At 37.1% G+C, this 19,630-nt stretch overlaps 2 protein-coding genes across 3 annotated transcripts; one reads left to right on the plus strand and one right to left on the minus strand.

Moving 5' to 3' along the window:
• Positions 1-35: 35 nt before the first annotated feature.
• On the plus strand, positions 36-18,690 carry LOC121860785 (nuclear pore complex protein Nup133-like). The gene is made up of 21 exons (XM_042358157.1): positions 36-124; positions 1,058-1,210; positions 1,717-1,844; positions 2,105-2,304; positions 2,519-2,617; positions 3,225-3,446; positions 3,571-3,744; positions 4,066-4,201; positions 9,820-9,993; positions 10,344-10,497; positions 11,237-11,399; positions 11,545-11,766; positions 12,204-12,358; positions 13,257-13,377; positions 14,063-14,287; positions 15,181-15,370; positions 15,852-15,985; positions 16,580-16,792; positions 17,305-17,505; positions 17,740-17,962; positions 18,159-18,690. The coding sequence occupies exons 2-21, from the start codon at positions 1,062-1,064 to the stop codon at positions 18,293-18,295; spliced, it is 3,420 nt and encodes a 1,139-aa protein (XP_042214091.1). The 5' UTR covers positions 36-124; positions 1,058-1,061; the 3' UTR covers positions 18,296-18,690.
• LOC121860788 (probable protein BRICK1-A) lies at positions 5,990-8,044 on the minus strand. 2 transcript variants are annotated; one of them, XM_042358166.1, is made up of 3 exons: positions 7,951-8,044; positions 7,173-7,285; positions 5,990-6,633 (listed from the first exon to the last, which is right to left on the minus strand). In XM_042358166.1, the coding sequence occupies exons 2-3, from the start codon at positions 7,239-7,241 to the stop codon at positions 6,475-6,477; spliced, it is 228 nt and encodes a 75-aa protein (XP_042214100.1). In that variant the 5' UTR covers positions 7,242-7,285; positions 7,951-8,044; the 3' UTR covers positions 5,990-6,474. The 2 variants fall into 2 exon arrangements, with proteins under 2 accessions (XP_042214100.1, XP_042214101.1); XM_042358167.1 differs by having other exon boundaries at positions 7,956-7,986.
• Positions 18,691-19,630: the final 940 nt, after the last annotated feature.

The raw sequence follows: 19,630 nt of genomic DNA on the forward strand, positions 1-19,630 counted from the left end.
AAGTTTAGATGTTCATTAAGAGAGTTAAATAAACACTTAAGGAACAATGGAGATTAATCCGAGTGAATCTGTGTTATATTTGATGTTACTTTACCACAGTTGAACGAGGCGGCGGGAATAACAAGTATTTCCTCAATTTTTAAACATTCTTGAATATTTTGAAGGGGTCTTAGGTCTTAGGTCTTAGGAAAAGAGTGTCAAGTTCTGATTGAAGTGATATAACTAAGTAGGTAGTTTATGCTGTGGTTATTGTATGTGAGTGTTAAGATGTGTTTGAACGGGTGACTTTTTATCTTCTTCACCACTAATCGGTTCGCTAGTGTCTCTAACCTCATTTGTGATAAATAAGGGAAAATGATGTGATACAACTTGTGTCCTAAAAGAAGTATTTGGGGTGGAGCTGTAAAGTTAGAGCACCTTAGTACTCTGCAGTCTCCTGGTGGGAAATGATTTGGAAGAGAATATTCTGAAAATTGGTATTATTATCGTTTTGGTCATCCAGCGAATTATAGGATTTTACGTTTTGGAATGGTTAGGTTAGGTTGGTTTGGTTTAAAGTTAGATTAGTAAGGTTCGGTTACGTTAGGTTTGGGTTTGTTAGGTTAGGTTAACTTATCTTGAACTTTAAATAAACATATTTTAACACATTTGCCTTAATTACGACATTGTCATCTATAAAACAGTGAAATTGTGGTACTTTTAAATTCGTTTTCTATGAAGATTCAGCGGGTGTGAAGTTGTATATACAGTAATTACCTTAGTTGGCTAATACCAGATGATATTATTCTGCTCAGAAAGGATTCCGTACACACAGGGTTGAAGCTCACTAAGTAGCAGATATCCTTAAGTGTTTGAAGACTAATAATTTCTGTTGTTATGCATAAATAATGAATAATAATTTAAAGCTATTTTGCCCAAACATGAAATATATCTTGACACAATTGTGTAAGTTGAAGCTTGAAATAATTTTCCTCTTCAGTTTGTTTTCCGTTTACTGTACTTTATTTACACCATATTAGTGATATTGACCAGGATTTCACCCCCTACCCCTCACCAGCACGATGTACACTCCTGTGTCAGACCGGGGAGGAGGCACTGCCAATGCGTCATATTCCTCAGCCAGTGCAAGAGCAGCAGCAGCAGCCGCAGCACGGAGAAGAAGTACAGGACTGTTTAGTGGAACTGCCCAACGATCACCTTATACACCTGGGTGAGTTATTAGGTTATGGACATATTAATGCTACCTGTTATTGATCTCTGACACTTCCATACTTGTACCTCACCTGATCTTAGCCTTATCAATAGGCCACTTAAATAATGGACCTACTGTATGTTTTATCAATTATTACAAAATGCAAATTTTTAAAAAACATGCACAATATTCCTGTCTCTCTTATTCTCAGTCAGTTATTTTATCATCTGATTGCCTTGTCCATTTAAGTGCATTATTTCTGGTTAGTTTTAACACTAACTGTTCTTCACAAATTCTGGAGTTCATTATTCATATATATATATATATATATATATATATATATATATATATATATATATATATATATATATATATATATATATATATATATATATATATATATATATATATATATATATATATATATACACCTAGATCACGCGCACCTACAGTGATTTACTTGCATATAAATTTTTGTTTAGTAAAAGCCAATATTCCTAATTGTTGATTGACACATTTTTCAGTCGATCAACACCACTGAACCGTTCCCTACAGACCTCACAGTTGTTGGAAGGAAGTGGTCAATACTCTCTGGAGAGCTATGGAGCATCCTTGCCTGCTCTGGTCATGGAAGCTCTCACATTTGTTGATCGTAAGGAATGAAGACGCACATCACCATTGTTAATGTTTATAAAGGATTATTATTAATATATATATATATATATATATATATATATATATATATATATATATATATATATATATATATATATATATATATATATATATATATATATATATATATATATATATATATATATATATATATATATATATATATATATATATATATATATATTGGGAACTGTTGTGAATTCAGATTCAGTTTTGATGTTGCTTAATATACTTCAGGTAATGTGGAGATGTCAGCAGTTTTGTCACAGTGTGGGTGGGCATGGTTGGTGTGTGGCCGTCGCCTGTTAGTGTGGCGCTACAGATTGGACGATTCTCGACGCCTTGTCAACCACCAGTTCCGGGAGCTTACATTACCACCATCAGACCTCGCTCATCGTGCTCAGCTTGTGGTTGTTTATTCAGCTAATGAAGGACAGGTGAGCATACAATCGTGCAGTGAAAGTTTAGGATTATATCAACCACCCAAGGGTCATTCTACCTGTCTGTGTGCCCATTTATTACTAAGGGCACAAGCAGAACCCAAACATATCTATTTGGAGACCCAGCACAGTATTATAATGTTTTCATGGCTCAATATAAAAGAAAGACATTCTGTCCTGTTAAATTTTACAACCAACCACCATCTTTCAGGTACCATCCTGTATAGCTGCATCTCCTGAGGGTTTTGTGCGATATTGGCCAAGTATTGCTCATGAAGGCTCCTACTTCGAAGTTAGCACAGAGCTCCAGGTTAGTGTCATGGTTACTGTCAAAACTAATTGCAAAAATTACTATGTAGTGTCGTATCCAGGGCCAGTATTATCACCATGTACACATTGTATTTTCCACATGCTGAGATGAGATTCTGCAGGTGATCATAGAGCATGAAGGTAAATTGTTGTAAGTTTCTCTGATCATATTTCACATTCTTTCATTATGAGAATAAAAATTACTTTTGGGGAAGGTTATAGGATCATATTTTTTAGTATTTTTGGGGGGCTGTTGTCTTGTACTGTACCGTATATTTCCAGTTGATGTACATAGACTGATATATCATGGTTTGCCGATTCATGGGAATTCTTGGTCCCACTGTCATAGTGTTTCAAGGGTCTACTGTACTGTACTACTTTTATTTGTCCTGTTCAGGGAAGGGTTCCTTATTTATAGCTTCATGACTTACACAAATTAGTTTTGGAATACATCTCTTGCTTCATGTTGTACTCAATAGAATTACACAGCAATACTGTTGCTACAAACTTTTAAAAACTTTTTCCAAGATGGTTTAACTATCATATGATCACACACATTACCTTCTGCTTGTACTGCACTTACAACTAAATCTTTGCCTTTATCTTAGGGTCAAGAGTGTGACAGTCTGGTATTCCTTGGACCCGCTCTGGGCTGCCTTCTCGCAACAACCACATCAACTACACTACTTATCCAACCAGGTGGAGGTTCAGGTGGGAATCAGACTATCAATGTACGACAGCTAAAGGTTCCAGCAGGTCTACTGGGGGGCATCTCTCGCAGGGTGTCATCGTTAGTGTTTGGGTCCATGCCCATCCAGGCTCCAGAGGCTGTGAGTTGAAGTGTGGTTCCTTGTCACTAACATTATTATTCATTGTTCTTGTGGTTAAACAAAAACTTATAAAAGTGGTTTACGAAACATGTTTTTAATAGTATGTATATGTTGGTATTTGCAGCGGTTAGTGAGAGCAGTGGGAGTCCCTGGGGCAGAGAATGACGAACGTGCAGTGCTGGTGCTCTCGGCTCACTCTCTGCAGAAGTGGTATCTCATACCTGGTGAACCTGACAAGCTGGTGTACGAGTGCAATGTGGAGAAGTACATACGAGAAGGCTTTGTTGACCATGTGTGGGTGAGTAGTTTCTTCCAGTTTTGTTGGTGTCTCTCCCTGTCACTTTAAATGTTATGATGGATTAGGCAGAGTACAGTACTGCACACTGAACAAGAGCTACAAGTTGAATTATTGGAGTCGTGTAAAAGTTATATTCTGTTTGTGCAATTTTTCATTGTTTGGTTGCAAGTAAATTATATTACTGTACTGTATTCCGAATACTTTAGATTAATAGAAATACAGTAATTCCATAAAGTCCTCACACTGGCATCCTTTTTAAATTGATTTATTTTTAAAGGTAACATAACTTCACTAAGAGTTTGCCTGTCGGTGCTCTACTAGGGTCGTGAGCGTGCAGGTGCGACACAGCTGCGGGTGTGGCTGGTGGATATGCAGCCCTCCTCTGGTGCTACATCTGTTATGGTCCTCACTGCTGCAGTCAACCCTCAAGTGTCACAGCAGCTGGTGTATGCTCTTGGTAAGTACATACAGTGGTCCCTCAGTTAACGAGCACAATTCGTTCCAGAAGGTTGCTCGTTAACCGAAACCATTGTTTCAATGGGTTTTTGGGTAATTGGTTCCAGCTCACCGAAAATTACATACAAATGAAAAATAAATGTAGTAAAGTACATTTACTTTGAGGTGTGCATGTAGAAGGCTCCTGGTTGATGATGATGGGAATTAAAATGGGGGTGGAGGAGAAGGGAGAAGAGAAGGCATTGGGGTGGAAGAGAAGTCACCCCATGTGCCATTTCACCCATAAAATTTTAGTTCACTTGGTGTAATTCAAGATTATTTTCTTTAAATCAACACTGCACTGCGCTATATATTATCAATATGTAAAATATATTTCAAAATGACCAATAATTTGACTGGAAACACAGAAAAAAAGCATTTATGTTGAAGAATCTCAAACAAGATGTTCCTTCCTCTGAACCTGTAAACAAACTGATGCCAAGCTTGGTGTGTTGAGTGGCTGTTTGGCGCGCACAAAACTAGTTTCCTGTACTTCAGTTATATTCAATAATTGGTAAAATGACTAAAAAATTTAATATAAAACTTTTAAAATGATTGAATAGTACAACCTTCTTGATATTTACTAAAATGGTAAGGAATTTAAGCCCTAGAACCGATTACTGTATTGGCGGACTAATAAGACAGCTAGTGAGCAAGCGAAAACATGTTGAGGGGCGCTCGTAAGGAATTCATTAATCGAGGGATTGCTCGTTAACTGAAGTGAAGAATCTTATGGAAGGTAATTCGTGAACCGAAATTTCGTTAACCGAGGGATCACTGTACTTCGTGTTGTAGATAGATTAGTACATTGCCTGGCACTGGTAGTTATATGAAGTACTGTACAGTATTTTCATAACTACAGGTTATTTGAAGAAGCCAAAGAGTGGTTAACAGTAAAGAAGAAAATGAGAATTGGGAAATGATTAAAACAACAAAAACATGTTGATAGATGAACTGGTTAGATGAGGGAAGTGGAGGGTGGAGTTTGCTGGCGGGTGTAGTGATGCAGCCTGAGCATCTTGGAGCTAAACGTCTCCTGCTGTTTAAATAACAGTTGTGTCTTCATAACCCAGGTGAGGTGATGGGTCCCCTGGTTCTTGCATCTAGACAGTTTTGTAGTACAGTACAGGTATGTATGTTGTGCTAATATGCATTATATATACTGTAGTAGAAAGTAATTACAGTATGATAAATGAAGTGTATTTAATTTGTGCTGTCGAGTAAAAGATCGTGGTGAAAAGTCTTTACTCATGCACCAGATGGCATATACCCTATACCAGTCTATACAGTGTATGAATGGGTTAAGCGAGTCATGGAGAGGGATTTAAATGGGAGATTAATCCCTTCACTATGGGGATTCCACTTTTAATATTTTATTCAGCTCAGACGGGAACCTATACACTGTAGGAATGACTGCATTGGTTGGCAATTAAAAAGATAATACCAATCTAAATTTTATATGAAATCTCAAAAGTCGATAATTATTCCTTATGGTAAATTGTTTATTATAGAACTGTCATGTTTACAATTGTGTGGAGGTGAAGGGATGTGATCAGCTCCCCCCCCCCCCCAACATACCCTACATCATTCTTGTGAAGTACCTCCTGATTATGAACAAATTCTTCATGAGACAATATACTGAATTTTGAAAGACCAAGATCCTTTACATGTTCTTAAGTTAACATAGTACAGTATTGTACAAGTACTGTACTGTAATTCTAGTAACTACAGTATATTGAAACACAGGTAATTAATCTCTCTTCATTTATTTATAAAAAACTTGAAAAACTAATACATAGACTTGATCTCCACAGTAAAAATGATTCTAGTTCGATTTTGGTGGTATACTGTACAATGTTTTGTTGATGATGTTAGCTACTGTCACAAGGTACATTATTTTGACACCAATGATATATATATATATATACTGGATTGGTTTTCACTGCAGCTGTTAACTCAAAATAATTCTCACAAGGCTTTGAGATACTAATTTTTACTGTGTTAAAGAGCATTTTAATTAATTAACTAGCACTGGTATGGTATAATACTTATTAATATATTCTAGTGTAAATATGCACAGTTAGGTTCAAATATATACAAAAACACAAGTCTCATGGCAGTCAATCATTCATAACATTGTGCTTTCCATCCTCCTCAAGTCCATAAGGTTGTGTTAGGTAATATCGTGCCCGTCTTCGTATTTGTACATTTGCCCCCGACTGCATGCCATATTTTTCAGTTGAGGGTTTCCCCTTTCGTAACTCGTGCCTCGAGGTATTCAATGCGCCGTTCAAGCATGGTCAGCTTCTCGTTAAGTTGACTCAGCTTGGATCTACATGACATGTCGAAGCTGTTGAGGAACTCTGCGATCCTCTTGATGTTGCTGGTGATGACCTGAAGAGAGACAATGTTGTTACTTAATAATTATGATGGCCTCCTTTCTATCAGCTTTACTCCCTGGCTGTGTGTTAGAGCAAGCATATAAATCTTCACAAGAAACCAAGATAAATTTTTCCATCTTTTAATCATAAGTAAAGCCACTGGGTATATACTGTATCCGCGTGAAACATAATGCAGTATGTAGTATTTGAAACGGTTAAGGATGATGGTGTATCTTTAAGGGGTTTCCTCAACGTAATATTTCAAGACCGTCTTTACCAGGCTTTTAATTACCAAAGATTTGGTTTATCACTCCCAGAGTAAATGTCAAGAGGGCAAAATTACGAGGTAAACATTTCCAGTTTTATCATAGGTTTATCAGTACCGGTAGTCATACTTGTGTGGTTAGAGGTGTTGGGAAGCATTATCTGGGCACCTAAGTTTCAGTGAAGTAATTTATAATCTGTAGGTTAATTGATGTTTGGTGGCCAATTATTGTTAGTAAAATATTCTTAACATGGAGAGAATTTCAACTAAGTATTACACAATCTTACCTCAATGTATTCCCGATTAATCCAGTCTTGCTTAATTTGTTGAGTAATAACTTGATTGCGTGCTGACATCCTGAAAGCTATTGTGAAACTGGAGTTGAAACGACACCACAGTCCTGAAATACACAAGTGAAAGTTTCTCTCAAGAATAATACAACACAAAAATAGAAATACAAAAACTAATTCTTCGACCAAATCTACAATTATCTCGGGGCAAGTAAATTTTTGACACAGTATCGTAATAAATAGTTGGTTTGGGTGTGTAAAGCTCGTCAAATATTACCTCACACGCCTTAAAACTGTTTATTAATTTAAAAAAAAGAAAAATCAGCAAAACCCTGCAAGAAAAAGTAGTGGTGATCAGTATGGTAATTAGTACAGATAAATAAACCAAACATTATAAAATAGGTTTGGAAAATAAGACCAAGTAAGTCAATTTAATAAAACTGACTCGGATGGAAATTCACTATATTGACTATCCTTGTTTAACTCAACTTCCTGTTAATAGTTATTTATATTTCTCCATTTTTTTTGTGTACGTGTTGAACTAATTTAAACTTGTGTGGTGACTTCAGTAAATAAATACCTGTATACCGATTATAGAGGAAGTGAACAGTGTGAAACGTTCTCTTACTAAAACGAATATTCTCCCTTACTAGCTATATTATCACTCACATACAGTACACCCACACTTAATTATTTAAAAAGTGTCTACATAATACATATCACTACATCATTATAAAAACAACCTAAAACTATATTAAATGAGGGCAATAGTTACAGTACTGCAGGCAGGTTGGTCAGCTGGGAGTGTCAATGTTTACAAACTGTGGCGCCGGTGCTGCCATCTAGCGGCGCCACACAATACTAAAGTTTTCTCTCCTCCTCCCATGGGAAACTTGTGTAAAACTCGTATATTCCGGGACAATTGGCTGTTACACTTTTTTTTTTTTTTTTAATTATTCAGTCAAGAGAGTATTATTCATATAAAGAGTTGATGAATATATTATCATTTTTCCACTCTCTCTCTCTCTGTTGAGTGGATCAAGTGGCAATAAACCAAGTATTTAGGGTGGATGGAAGTGTGAATAATGATGGACACCGTTACAAGACAGTTTATTAATGGCAGATGGTCAGCAGATGTGTTGGGTAATTTGTGGTCATAATTGGCGCCTGGAAGAATTTTAATGACTCTTTTTCAACGCTAATTAGGCCTACTCGCCAACTACGGGTTTCTGATGTGAGATTTTGGTGTTTTTGTGTTATTCTGGATGCACTGTACATTTACTTTTCTATTTGTAATTTCTTTTTACTCGGATGGGCTAGTCCCAGTAAAGAAAAAGAAAAAAAGTTAAACCCCTAAAATTTAAATTCCGAAAGAAAAGCACAGTGCAGATAAAAAATTACCAAGGCATTAGGCTTAGTTTTGGCAGTTTCGGCCCAAAATTGGATTTTGTTGAAAATCTTAATTTAGATACAGCCTCTAACACTCCAACTCTTGTTGTTAGTCCACCCTACCCATGTGCTGTGAACCTGGGAGTGTCAGCTCTTGGATCTGAAGTATTCACAGCTGCCTACACTATGGACATTGTCTCAGATTCCAATGCATTGCAGTATATTAAATGTGAGTCGGTGGGTATAGTGACATGGGGGTATATTCCATATATTATGTCTTAAGCCCACCTGGCGACCTAATAATATAGGTATCTATAATTTTATTGGCTAATTCAAAGTTCAATATCAGTATGAACGACACCTGACGGCCCTGAGGTATTGTGTGAAACCACCATCACCAGAATCCCTCACTCAAACTACATCCGTGGGATAACCTGTTGAGTAGACACTCAAATATGAAGCAACTACTTTCACTGTACAGTACTGTCTTGGGGCAATTACCATATAGTTCCACCGATATGCTTTGTTAAAACGTGGAAAATTTAAATGCTGTATTGTACAATGTTAAGTTGTAATATGTGAAAGATATTTTTTCTTCTGTGTACAGTACTGTACTGTATCTGTTTTATTCCTGTTACAAACTGTTGACGTAAATTTTACAGTAGTGTATGGGGTTGACAATCCCTTATCCGAAATCCTTGGGACCAGAGGCATTTCGGATTTCGGAATTTTTCGGTTTTCATTTTTTTTTTTTTTTATTAACCCATCCGGGCACAAGTCACTGACCCACATTGGGGCCTGGGGGGCGAAAATATAATAATAATTATAATAATAATAATACAGGTAATAATAATAATTCATAGGTCTAGGTCATGTTACTCACTTTTTATCTTTTTTTCATTCTTGTATTTCTTTATTATTATTATTTTATTATTGTTATCATTATTATTTTATTTTTGGTGTATTTTTTAATTAAAATTTTTATTTACTATGAATAATTACAGGTATTATTATAATTATTATTACAGTATTATTATTATTATAATAATTAGTATTACTATTACATTTTCGCCCCCCAGGCCCCGATGTGGGTCAGTGATCTATGCCTGGGTGGGCTAATCCCTTTTAAAAAAAAAAAAAATTGCTCCACAAAAAACTTTCAGTTTTCAGAGCTTTTCGGTTTTCGGAATTTCGGATAAAGGGTTGTCAACCTGTAGTAGTCACTCGTGATATAATTACCATCTTATCTCCACAGCAACAATGGAGACAGGGGGCAGTGCTCCTCCGTTGGCGGTGAGCAACTTCTCCGTGCTGAAACACTCCGAGTACTACCAGGAGTCTGCAGAGAACGTTTTACTGGCTCAGCGGTTCTTATTGTGCACCAGTACGGCGTACATCTACAACAAAAACACTGTTCTCTGTGTCTCAGGTAAAGCCAATTGTGCATTCATTACTTTTTTAGTCAAATTTGGACAAGTGGTGTACAGTACAACCTAATTAGAAGTTTTATGCTTGCACGATAACCAGGTTATTGTCATATTAGCAATAATGCTTTGTGAGCCTTCTGGAAATTTTTTTTTTGTAGTCCAGTATATATATATATATATACTGTATATATATATACTCTGTATAATTAATAGACATTTGTTTGGGGTCATTTTTATTCTGTATTCATCTTACACATAATAAAGTTTAAGGGTATTTGATACATAAATATTTTTTTAAGGTTAGTTCTATCAGTGACATTCCCTGATTTTGAAAAAATCCTTTGCCCATTAGCGGTAGGTGAGGGTGACAGTGGTGACCGCGTGGAGTTCTCTGGGGCAGGAGACAGCATCCTCGGTGTGGGTCGCTCACAAGGCCTCCCTCTGTTTTTCTCTGCAAATCATGGCATTGTGTCCATAACTTCTAACCAGCATCTTAACCAGTCAAGGTTAGCGAATTGTTGGTCTTTATATACTGTACTGTTTGCACATTTTCACAGCTCATGGATTATCAGATTTTTTTCCAACCTATGATGTAAGCCGGTGTTTCCTTGCATGAAAACCCCACTGTTATTTACCGGTAAGTGTTTATTTTGTACTGTGTCTTTTTTTGGTGTATTCACAGTGATAAGTAGAACATGATGAGCTGCACCATGCATTTAATTTTTGTGTGTCTCTCTTACGTCTGATGTTGTTTCCTGTGGGTTGGGAAGAAGTGTTTAAAGTATCCACAAGTTTATCAGGCAGTGACCATCAGCACATAAATCCTCTTTGCTCTTTAATACTGTAACACCTTTAACAACACAGGAGCAAACATGTGGTGAATAGTTCTCCATGTTTTGGTGATTAGATAGATGAAGCAGCCACCACACCCACCACCTGCACACACAAGTTGAAGTTGATTAAGTTGTATAAAGTCTGACGTGTTATGGATTACTTACGAAGCTAATTCCAGGAAGAGTATAAGCACTCACAAGACTTGTTTATTGATGAAAGCTGGTGTTATAGGGAGGACATCTAGGGTTTAGGCAAATATTCCATCTTAATGCTATCACATTCAACTGAAAGTTTGGTGCTGTGTGATTTTGACAGTAGATGTAATGTATTCAACCTCCATACTGTATGTTAGGTGGGGTAATAATTCTTAAGGTGCTTGGCAAATGTTTGACTATCTGTTAACTTCCTCAGTGTGTTGATGAATGAGAGCATGGCAGAGGACACGTCCAGGTTGTGTGAGGCCCTAAACATCAGCAGTGTGGGCCTGGAGTCCATCACCTCCAGCCATGATTACACCACCAGACTCCAGGCAGCCTTCCTACACTTCAACAAAAGCAACATCCCACAAGCTCAGGTAATTGTTTTCAAAATTTACTTTCTATTTAATGAATGTCTAAACTTTTCTCACTATTGCTTAGTTACATGTGATTTGGGAATAAGGCTGATAGATAGGAAGGACAACAGATATAAATTTTTCATTTCTTTTTATTGGTTTTTAGGCCCTTCTGGATGAACTGTTTCCCGGGTCAGACAACACGAACCTCGACGGCACAGTGATCCAGCTCTCGTCCAACCTGCTCAATGACTCCCCAGCCACTGATCCCAGGTGGGCCGAGAGTAACCAGGCTGGAGGGACGGGTGCGCCCATGTCTCTCCTCATACAGAACCAACTGAGGGACAAGACCACAGCCCATCAGTATTACATAAATTTTTTGCACCAGGTAGGTTGATACACGTCTTGGGTCTTCTGAGCAGGGTAAGGATGGATGTCATTGAGTGAGGTTAATTTTATTTTCATTCTTTGTATGGTATTTACTAGTCCATAATTAGACATTTTTAAATCAACTTTTTAAAAAAATTAATGTAATTTTATGGGACTTGGGAAAATAATTGTATGTTGTGTATTTTGGCAAGATGGTTTTGTTCCAGTGATCGTAGGCAGTGTTGTGACTCTTTGTTGTTAAATAAACCACACCCTGGGAATATTTGCTCTTCTTGTGACTATATAGTAAATATTTGCACAAATCTACAGTACAGTACTGTACTCTGATTGATACTGGATTTAGATTTTTTTTTTTTCATTTAATCATCTTAATTTTTTCCAAGGTTTATTTTTGCAGAACTGTAATAATTAAAACCAGTGTTAATGTTATCACAGACAGGACTGTGGCAGCGCTTGAGTGTGGGAGTAGTAGACGAAACACGTGTCTTGACGCGCATTGTACTGGCCGAACATGGAGAGAGACTCGCCTTTGCTACAGCGTTACGTTCTAAACACAACGACCACCAACACCTCATTGATGCTGCTATAAAGTAAGATTATTGCCAGTGGTGTGTTTTCTCTTTGTATCAGTGTGTGGTTGGGTGATAATAAGGGTCAAGATTCTCGAGGTTTCGTACAGTATGCATCATTGGTTATCAAGTGAATAAATTATTGTGTCTCATACGTAGATCATTTGTTTAAAGAAGAAATTGTGTCATTTAATAAGACTGAATTCCAGTTTTTGAGATGAGAAGAATGCCGTACACTGTTTTAATACTGTGTAAGGTTAGGATTTGTGTGTGATTGATGTGTCTGTTGTTTTGAATAGCAGAAGGGATGATTGATATGAGTAAAGAAAAAATATAAAGATAAGGGGTTTGGAAATTAGTTGAATGAGAATCTGGGGATGATAATGAAAAAATTTGGGAAGGTGAAGAAGTGCAAAAGAAATGTGTGTTTTCAAGGAAGTGTTCAACAGGGCTGGAGAAAGGATGAGGGAGTGTCAAGTTTGTTGATGGTGTCGAGAATATGGGTAGAATATAGTAGGAATGGGCTTGCAGGAGTGGAAAATATTCTTTTACTGGCAGACCCTAATTTAAAAGGATTTTACTGACAAAAACTCGGATATAAAAGAAAAATGTCCTGTACTTTGATCTACAAGCAAAAACCCTGGCATGTACCTGGTAAACAAAGAATAGGGGTCGAGCAGTGGATTTTTTTTTCCTTTTTTGAGAGGTTACCAGAGTCAATGGGAAAATGTGTATCGATATATAAAACAATGATTTGCGAGAGGTTTTACAGGAACATAACTCCCTCATGTAAATTGGGGGTCTGTCCTTAGTGTATCTTTTTAAAAAATATACGTTATCAATTAATTATCAGGTTCCAAACCTGACTGATAATTAATTCCATTGTGATTAACTGTTAATTAAAGTTATTTAATTCCAGACACGTTCTTACTGACCGTTACGAGTCCCCTAAGGGCAAGCTGACTCACGCTGACTTGTTTTATCGTCGTGTGAGCCAGGTTGAGGACATCATCTGGGGTTTACTTCGAGCACAAGAGGAAGTACGTCGGAGATTACTTGTGTCTGTTGGTTAATGTTCAGTGTTATCCTGGGAGGTCAGGTCATATAGAAGGAAAATAAAGGGTACATACCTGGGCCTCCTTGTATGATGTCCCTTCTCATTTTTTTTTATTTTTTATTTATAAGTTTATTTATTTACATTTCCTTTTTATTTATGTCATTGTTTAACTTTGCTAGATTTGAGAATTTTTTTTTTTTTTTTTTTAGCTTCTAAATAATTTCCCATGTTGAGTGATTGAGAGTACTACCTCACCTTCCCTGGGTTGCACTTCACCATGTCTGTGGTAGATCTGTATATGGTACTGCACTGTAACCCTTCAAACAGTGTCACCGACTGAGACAAGACAACACATGACTGTTCACCAAGCCCTAATTGTCTTACCTTTGCCAGGGTAATGTAAACTTAATTTTGTAATGCTTCTGAGCTTTGTTCTGTAACCTCGGTAATCACTATATATGGTATTCACTGTGATACTGTACAGCTATTAACCCAAGACTGGACGTTGTAACCTTTAATACTGTACATTTTAATCTCTGAAGTATTTATAGGATGTTATGAATATTTACTGTGTAGGACTGGGAAATATCTGTCATCTACTCAGTTGTGTTAATGTGGTCACTCATTGATAGATTTCAATATTAAATTATTCACTTCATATTTGATAGGTGTTGGCAGCTGATGTCGCCCCTCGAGATCCTCCAGCTACAATACACTCTGTCAACACACTTGTCCTCGCCTTGCTGCAAAGTGCTAGATTTGTCTCTAGCAGCATTTCCGGCATTACGGGAGCCACCAATGACCCACCTTTGGAACACATCCCGTGGACAGCCTCTCAGGGGTCTCGTGGTGTACGGACGCTGCTACTGGAGCAACATGGCACTACAGTTAAGGTACGAGTAGTTTATATTTCTTCACTATCTCTCTCAAACAGGATCATTTCCAGCTTCCACTTACACACAACTCACTGCACATCTTTATCTTAGGTATAACCTCTGAGAAATCAAAGGACATCTCACAACATTTTCTCTCTCCACATTATAATGCTGCCCCATTCTCTACAGTTCATCTACTTATTACATGCCCAACATTTGTCTAACATAGGTAATTCTTCAACAAGGTCAATGCAAGATCTTTGAAGCAACTGGCTATTGTCACTGAATAAATACAATCCACCAGTTTACCTCAGAGTAGAGCACAGGCTACAGCAAACATTTATACAGTATTCGGTAAAACTCCCATTGTATCAGCCACCAATGTATCCAAAAAAACCTAGGGTTCTTTTCTGGTGTTTGTCCATACTTTACTTTGCTTTACTTTATAATAGTCATGTCCATCACCACATATGTAGTCGTGAACCTCAGTTCTATTTGTCATTATTATATCAGATTCAATATAAAATCATTCACCTCATTAATGACAAGTCTCTTACTTCTTCCTTACTTCCTCTTCCTGTGAGACGAACTTCCTTTTCACTCTCTTTTGTTTTTTCCTTTAGAAATACACTGAACCCTCACTAATTCTGTATTTTTGGGATAATTTTATTTTTTGTTGAGGTAGAATTAAGTTTTTGTTTTGCTAGACTTCCCAATATCAAGCATCAAGACAACTTGTAAAAATAATATTTTTTTCTCAAACTGTAGCAAAAATCTAGAATTTTGTTTTGATATGATATTTCATGCTAATTTGATCGACTCAGAGCCTGAACAATATCAAATTACAGTAGTGCGGGTACAGTGTACAGTACCGAGTGAAGGTGATATTCAGTGCAATATCATTATGACAGATTGGACTTGTGCGTGCAGAGGACGGTGCTACCAGGACTAAGCTTTATACGCAGATGGTTGAACTTGCTGATGTTATTCTTACTGGATATCAACCCCAGCTGCGGTCTCTGTCGGCTGTCAGTCTGGACTCGCACCAAGCCCTTACGAGTGCCTACGAGAGGGACCGCTACAATCTTATTCAACCGCTTGGTAAGTTTATTGCTCTTCATTTAATCTGCCTGTAAGTTATGATACAAGTTTATTATTTTTCAAGGGAATGCAAGTAGAGTACAAGTCGTGACAGCAAGTAATTATATAATTTATGAAAATAAAGTATTTGGATCACTTGAGGAATCGCCACCCTTGGTTATTTCACCTAAAGATTAACCGCACTTAACGCTATTTTGGGGGGATGAGGTTAGGTTAGGTGAGCAATTAGGATGGTTAATCTTTAAGTGAAATAAGCTGGGGTGGAGATTCTTCAGGTGATCCCATTTTTTGTTCTTATACTTTATTCCAGCAGCTTTGCCAGAGTTACTGTGGTGAAATGATCCATTGTTCTATTATTATTTTTTGCTGTTGTTACATTAGTGTCAGTAGTGTAATTATATAGCTTTTTTACCATTGTGATTCAAAATTAAGATTGCCATTTATATTGCTCTACTCTTATAACTTTTCCTGCTTTGTACAGTACAAGGTGAACAGTATGATCAAGCGGTGGGCCTTGCTGAGAAATACTGCGACTTCCGAACATTGGTGGAAGTATGTGACCGCACCAACAACCAGGAAAGACTCAGCCAGTACATGACCCAGTTTGGATCAGATGTAAGTGTGACCAAAGGAATGTGACCACTCCAATGTACAATCACTGTAGCGGGCATTTTCTTCGTATTTCAGGATGGTTGGAACCAGGAATAAACACATATGCACCCAGTCTTCTTTTTGCTCTCTTTAGGTAACAAAAATAAAGAAGATGGTTTACCGGCCCCATTTGGCACCCAGGGCAAGTTCTGCTTTGGGTGGCTGATATGTATATTACATCCCCCCCCAAAATTAGATGTATACTAATTATCTGTTGTTTTATCTACATTCTGTATTTCCATGTATTTATTCATTTGATTATATGCCAATGTGTTTCCTCTATAGAATTGGGGGACAGACATAGAACTTAATTTTTTATGTCGAGTTCTCAAGACTGAGATCTTTAAATCTCCTTGCTGGTTTAATTAATATACAGTACTGTACATTTTGAAGTTGGCATTGTGTCAAGACTCTTTACTGATCTGTAAAAGAAATTCTTAATTAAAGTAACAATTTTATTACTGTTAAAGCTGTTACATGGTCGCTTGTAGCAATAATTATGTTCTTTTGTGTAAAATGTGGAAATTTAAATATCTAAAACTGTAAAATGTTTCATAGGGATTCTCAGACTTTGTGTTCCGGTGGTACCTGGAGACCGGTAAACGAGGTCGTCTGCTGAGTCACGGTACTCAAGGAGATCTGTCACGGTTCTTACAAGACTACACCTCTCTGGCCTGGCTCCACCATATTCAAACAAGGGAATTCTCTGCTGCACATTCAACACTACGTCAGCTGGCTCTTGAGGAGACGGCATACCTCAGTAGGAAGAAGGTAAGGTAGCGTTGTGACAAATTTGTGGTCATATTATAGTGTGGCAATGTCTGCTGTGGGTTGTCTGATAACATTTTGGTTTCCGTGCACTATCTAAATTTTGTTGACATTTTTACATTTTAAAAGAATCTTCAGAAAATACTGTACGTACATTAAATACTCATTTACAATTCCACGGTTTTTCTTCGTAAAAACACAAAAGCCTTTATTCAAGCAGATGATTATACTGTACGAGTATATATACCCATAGGCAGAGCATCTATTGTATTCAATTCCAGCTGTAATAAGCTGGACGAAATGCCCTTTTTTGGAAAGTGAAAACTAACATGTTTAAATAGTAAAGTTAATCCAAATTACTGTACTAAGAGAATGTATGTAAAGGCGATTTAAAACTTATGTACACAGCATAATTGACGTTTATAGGTTTCTGTACACTTGATTCACCTTCAAACAAACATGGGATGGGAATAAAAATAATACTTTTTATAAGATCTTTTTTTTTTTTTTTCCAGACTTTGTTAAGCTTAAGCAAGCTGTGTCGTCTTGCATCCAGCAGTCCTGGGGCAACTGAGACAAGTGTGGAGGATGATGACACCATGAACTTGGAAGAAGAACTCATCCTTTACCAAGAACAGCTTCCAGAACCTGTCTTCATTGCTAACTCCCTTGACCCAGACGCTATGAGGGTCATCCCTCCCGCTGAACTTGTTGAGGTAGGTCTGGTTCAGTTTTATGGATGCTTATATGTCCAGTTGCCTCCAGATGAACGTACCATAGCTCAGGGTAAGACATTTGGCAATGCAGCGCCTTAGTCAAGGCTGAATACATGGGAGTGAAACAGTGAAATTACCAAGTTTGTGATAAGATACAAACAATAAAGGAGATACACATATATTTGTTGATCTTTAGACCATTATGACAAACCTTAATTAATTACTTTCACACAGTTGTACACAAGTGAAGACAATGTTTATGCCAATGAATATGACTTCAAGAAGGCTTTGGATCTGTTGGCATTTGTACCCGTGGAGAAAGTCGGTGAGCTGAAGCAAGAGATTTGGGTGCGAGCCGTGTTACGCAACTCCTGGCAACACATGGATACAGACAACCCCCTGGAGGCTATCAGTGACACACTCCTGTTTAAAACCATTGAATTAGCATTCAATCAAGGTAACATAAAATGTTTATGCATGATTCTGTGTTGGTTTGTTGTCATGATAAGTTTTGGGTAAATTCATGAAACTTTTCTTCTTGTAAAGCATCTTCCTTATTCATGCTAGGATACTCATAAAAATATACAAACAACTTCCCTCTTGTGCACCACCATTTAGAGTACATCTTGAATTTATTGATATTATTATTGCAGGGAGTGAAGTCCATGAGCTGCTGGTGCCTTCAAAGGAACTACTGGAGTGCGACAAACTTGGTGATCTCAAAACAGATACCACTTTCAAATTCCTAGTTAATGCTGGCTATGAAAAGATATCTCAACTTATTAGCTAAACAATGGACATAATTATTCCTTAGTATAAAATGGGGGGGAGGGGATTTGAATTGGTGCTGAAGCCTTGTATGAAAATCTGAACTGGAGGAACTTTGATGGTAGATACAGTACAGAGTATGTTTTTAAGGTAAATTGTGAGTGTGGTTTGTAAAAATTAGATATGTATTACAGAATCTGAAGCATTAAAAAGAAAGTTTATGGAAAAACAAAGTTATGATTTCACAAGCTACTTTTAATTGCTTTAGTCACTCCGTGCTTTTTCTCATGTGTGTAATGAAAATACTTCCTTACATGTGACTACAGTAGGATTTTGTACCTGAAACTTAAAAGGCATTTCACTGCCATTTGTAAGAACATTAATTTTTATTCCCATGATTATAAATATAAATGTTTACTCATAGTGTTACTGGCCCCATACATTATACTAAACTGAATCCGAGAGAAGGCTGTGTCAACTAACAAAACATTTTAATTTATTAGTGAGTGCTAATAAGACCCTTTGGAATTTGAGAGGTGATCGTGATGGTGTCAGCATGAAGGTAAAAAGCTGTGGCAATGTGGGGTCACCAGAAGTAAATGCAAGTACTTATATTGTTTAGTCCTACTGTATTTTTCCCATACAAGAAAACAAGTTTGATGTGGCAATTAGGCTGTGGAAACCAAGGCCTACTTATTGCTTCACAAGAGTAGAGTACTAATCTAGAATAAATGTTCTTCTATGGAAGATGTCCACGGTCTAGATGTTTGTCCGTACAAGACGAGATGCATAGTTTAGAGTCAAGATGAAATGCATAGCTTAGACTCTCTGAAAACTTTCCCAGCAGCCAGCGAAGCACGAAAGATTAGTAAATGCCAAAATTAATACAATTGCAGTGTATGCAGGGATCAGCTGACTAGCATATTTTCATGAATTGCTTATGGTCGGGCATCACCCAGGGTCTAAGTCATTCTTAATCCATCCCTAAATATACAGTAGGTACCTATGTATTCACAGGTGGGTGACCTGTTTTGTTTATTAGGGAGCATTTGACCTTTCCAATGTCCTTTTCTTTATTTATAATTAATTGCCAGTCTTATATTAGTACCATTGTTGTTGTTCTTCTAATTTTTATTACCATATTATTCCTTTATCATTCGGGCTATCTTATTTTTATTACTCTCTTTTTATTTCATTGTTATTACTTTGACTTTATCCTCTTCCTCACTGATCGACCTGTTAGCCGCTTGGGTGGTCATTCTCGTCTGTTACACACTGTTGTCTAGTACCTTACTGGATCCAGAATGTATCTACCCGCATCAGTGTTGGCCTTGAATTAGCTCATACTCAGTTGATT

The sequence above is a fragment of the Homarus americanus genome, unplaced genomic scaffold (genome assembly GCF_018991925.1).
Source record: "Homarus americanus isolate GMGI-L3 unplaced genomic scaffold, GMGI_Hamer_2.0 scaffold23617, whole genome shotgun sequence".
Lineage (NCBI taxonomy): Eukaryota > Metazoa > Arthropoda > Malacostraca > Decapoda > Nephropidae > Homarus > Homarus americanus.

Coding starts and splice junctions, on each gene's coding strand:
- LOC121860785 (XM_042358157.1), top strand. CDS start 1,062: ATGTACACTCCTGTGTCAGACCGGGGAGGAGGCACTGCCAATGCGTCA. Junction 2,305..2,518: donor ATTCAGCTAATGAAGGACAG/GTGAGCATACAA, acceptor ACCATCTTTCAG/GTACCATCCTGTATAGCTGC. Junction 10,498..11,236: donor CAGCATCTTAACCAGTCAAG/GTTAGCGAATTG, acceptor TAACTTCCTCAG/TGTGTTGATGAATGAGAGCA.
- LOC121860788 (XM_042358166.1), bottom strand. CDS start 7,241: ATGTCAGCACGCAATCAAGTTATTACTCAACAAATTAAGCAAGACTGG. Junction 6,634..7,172: donor TTAATCGGGAATACATTGAG/GTAAGATTGTGT, acceptor GTCTCTCTTCAG/GTCATCACCAGCAACATCAA.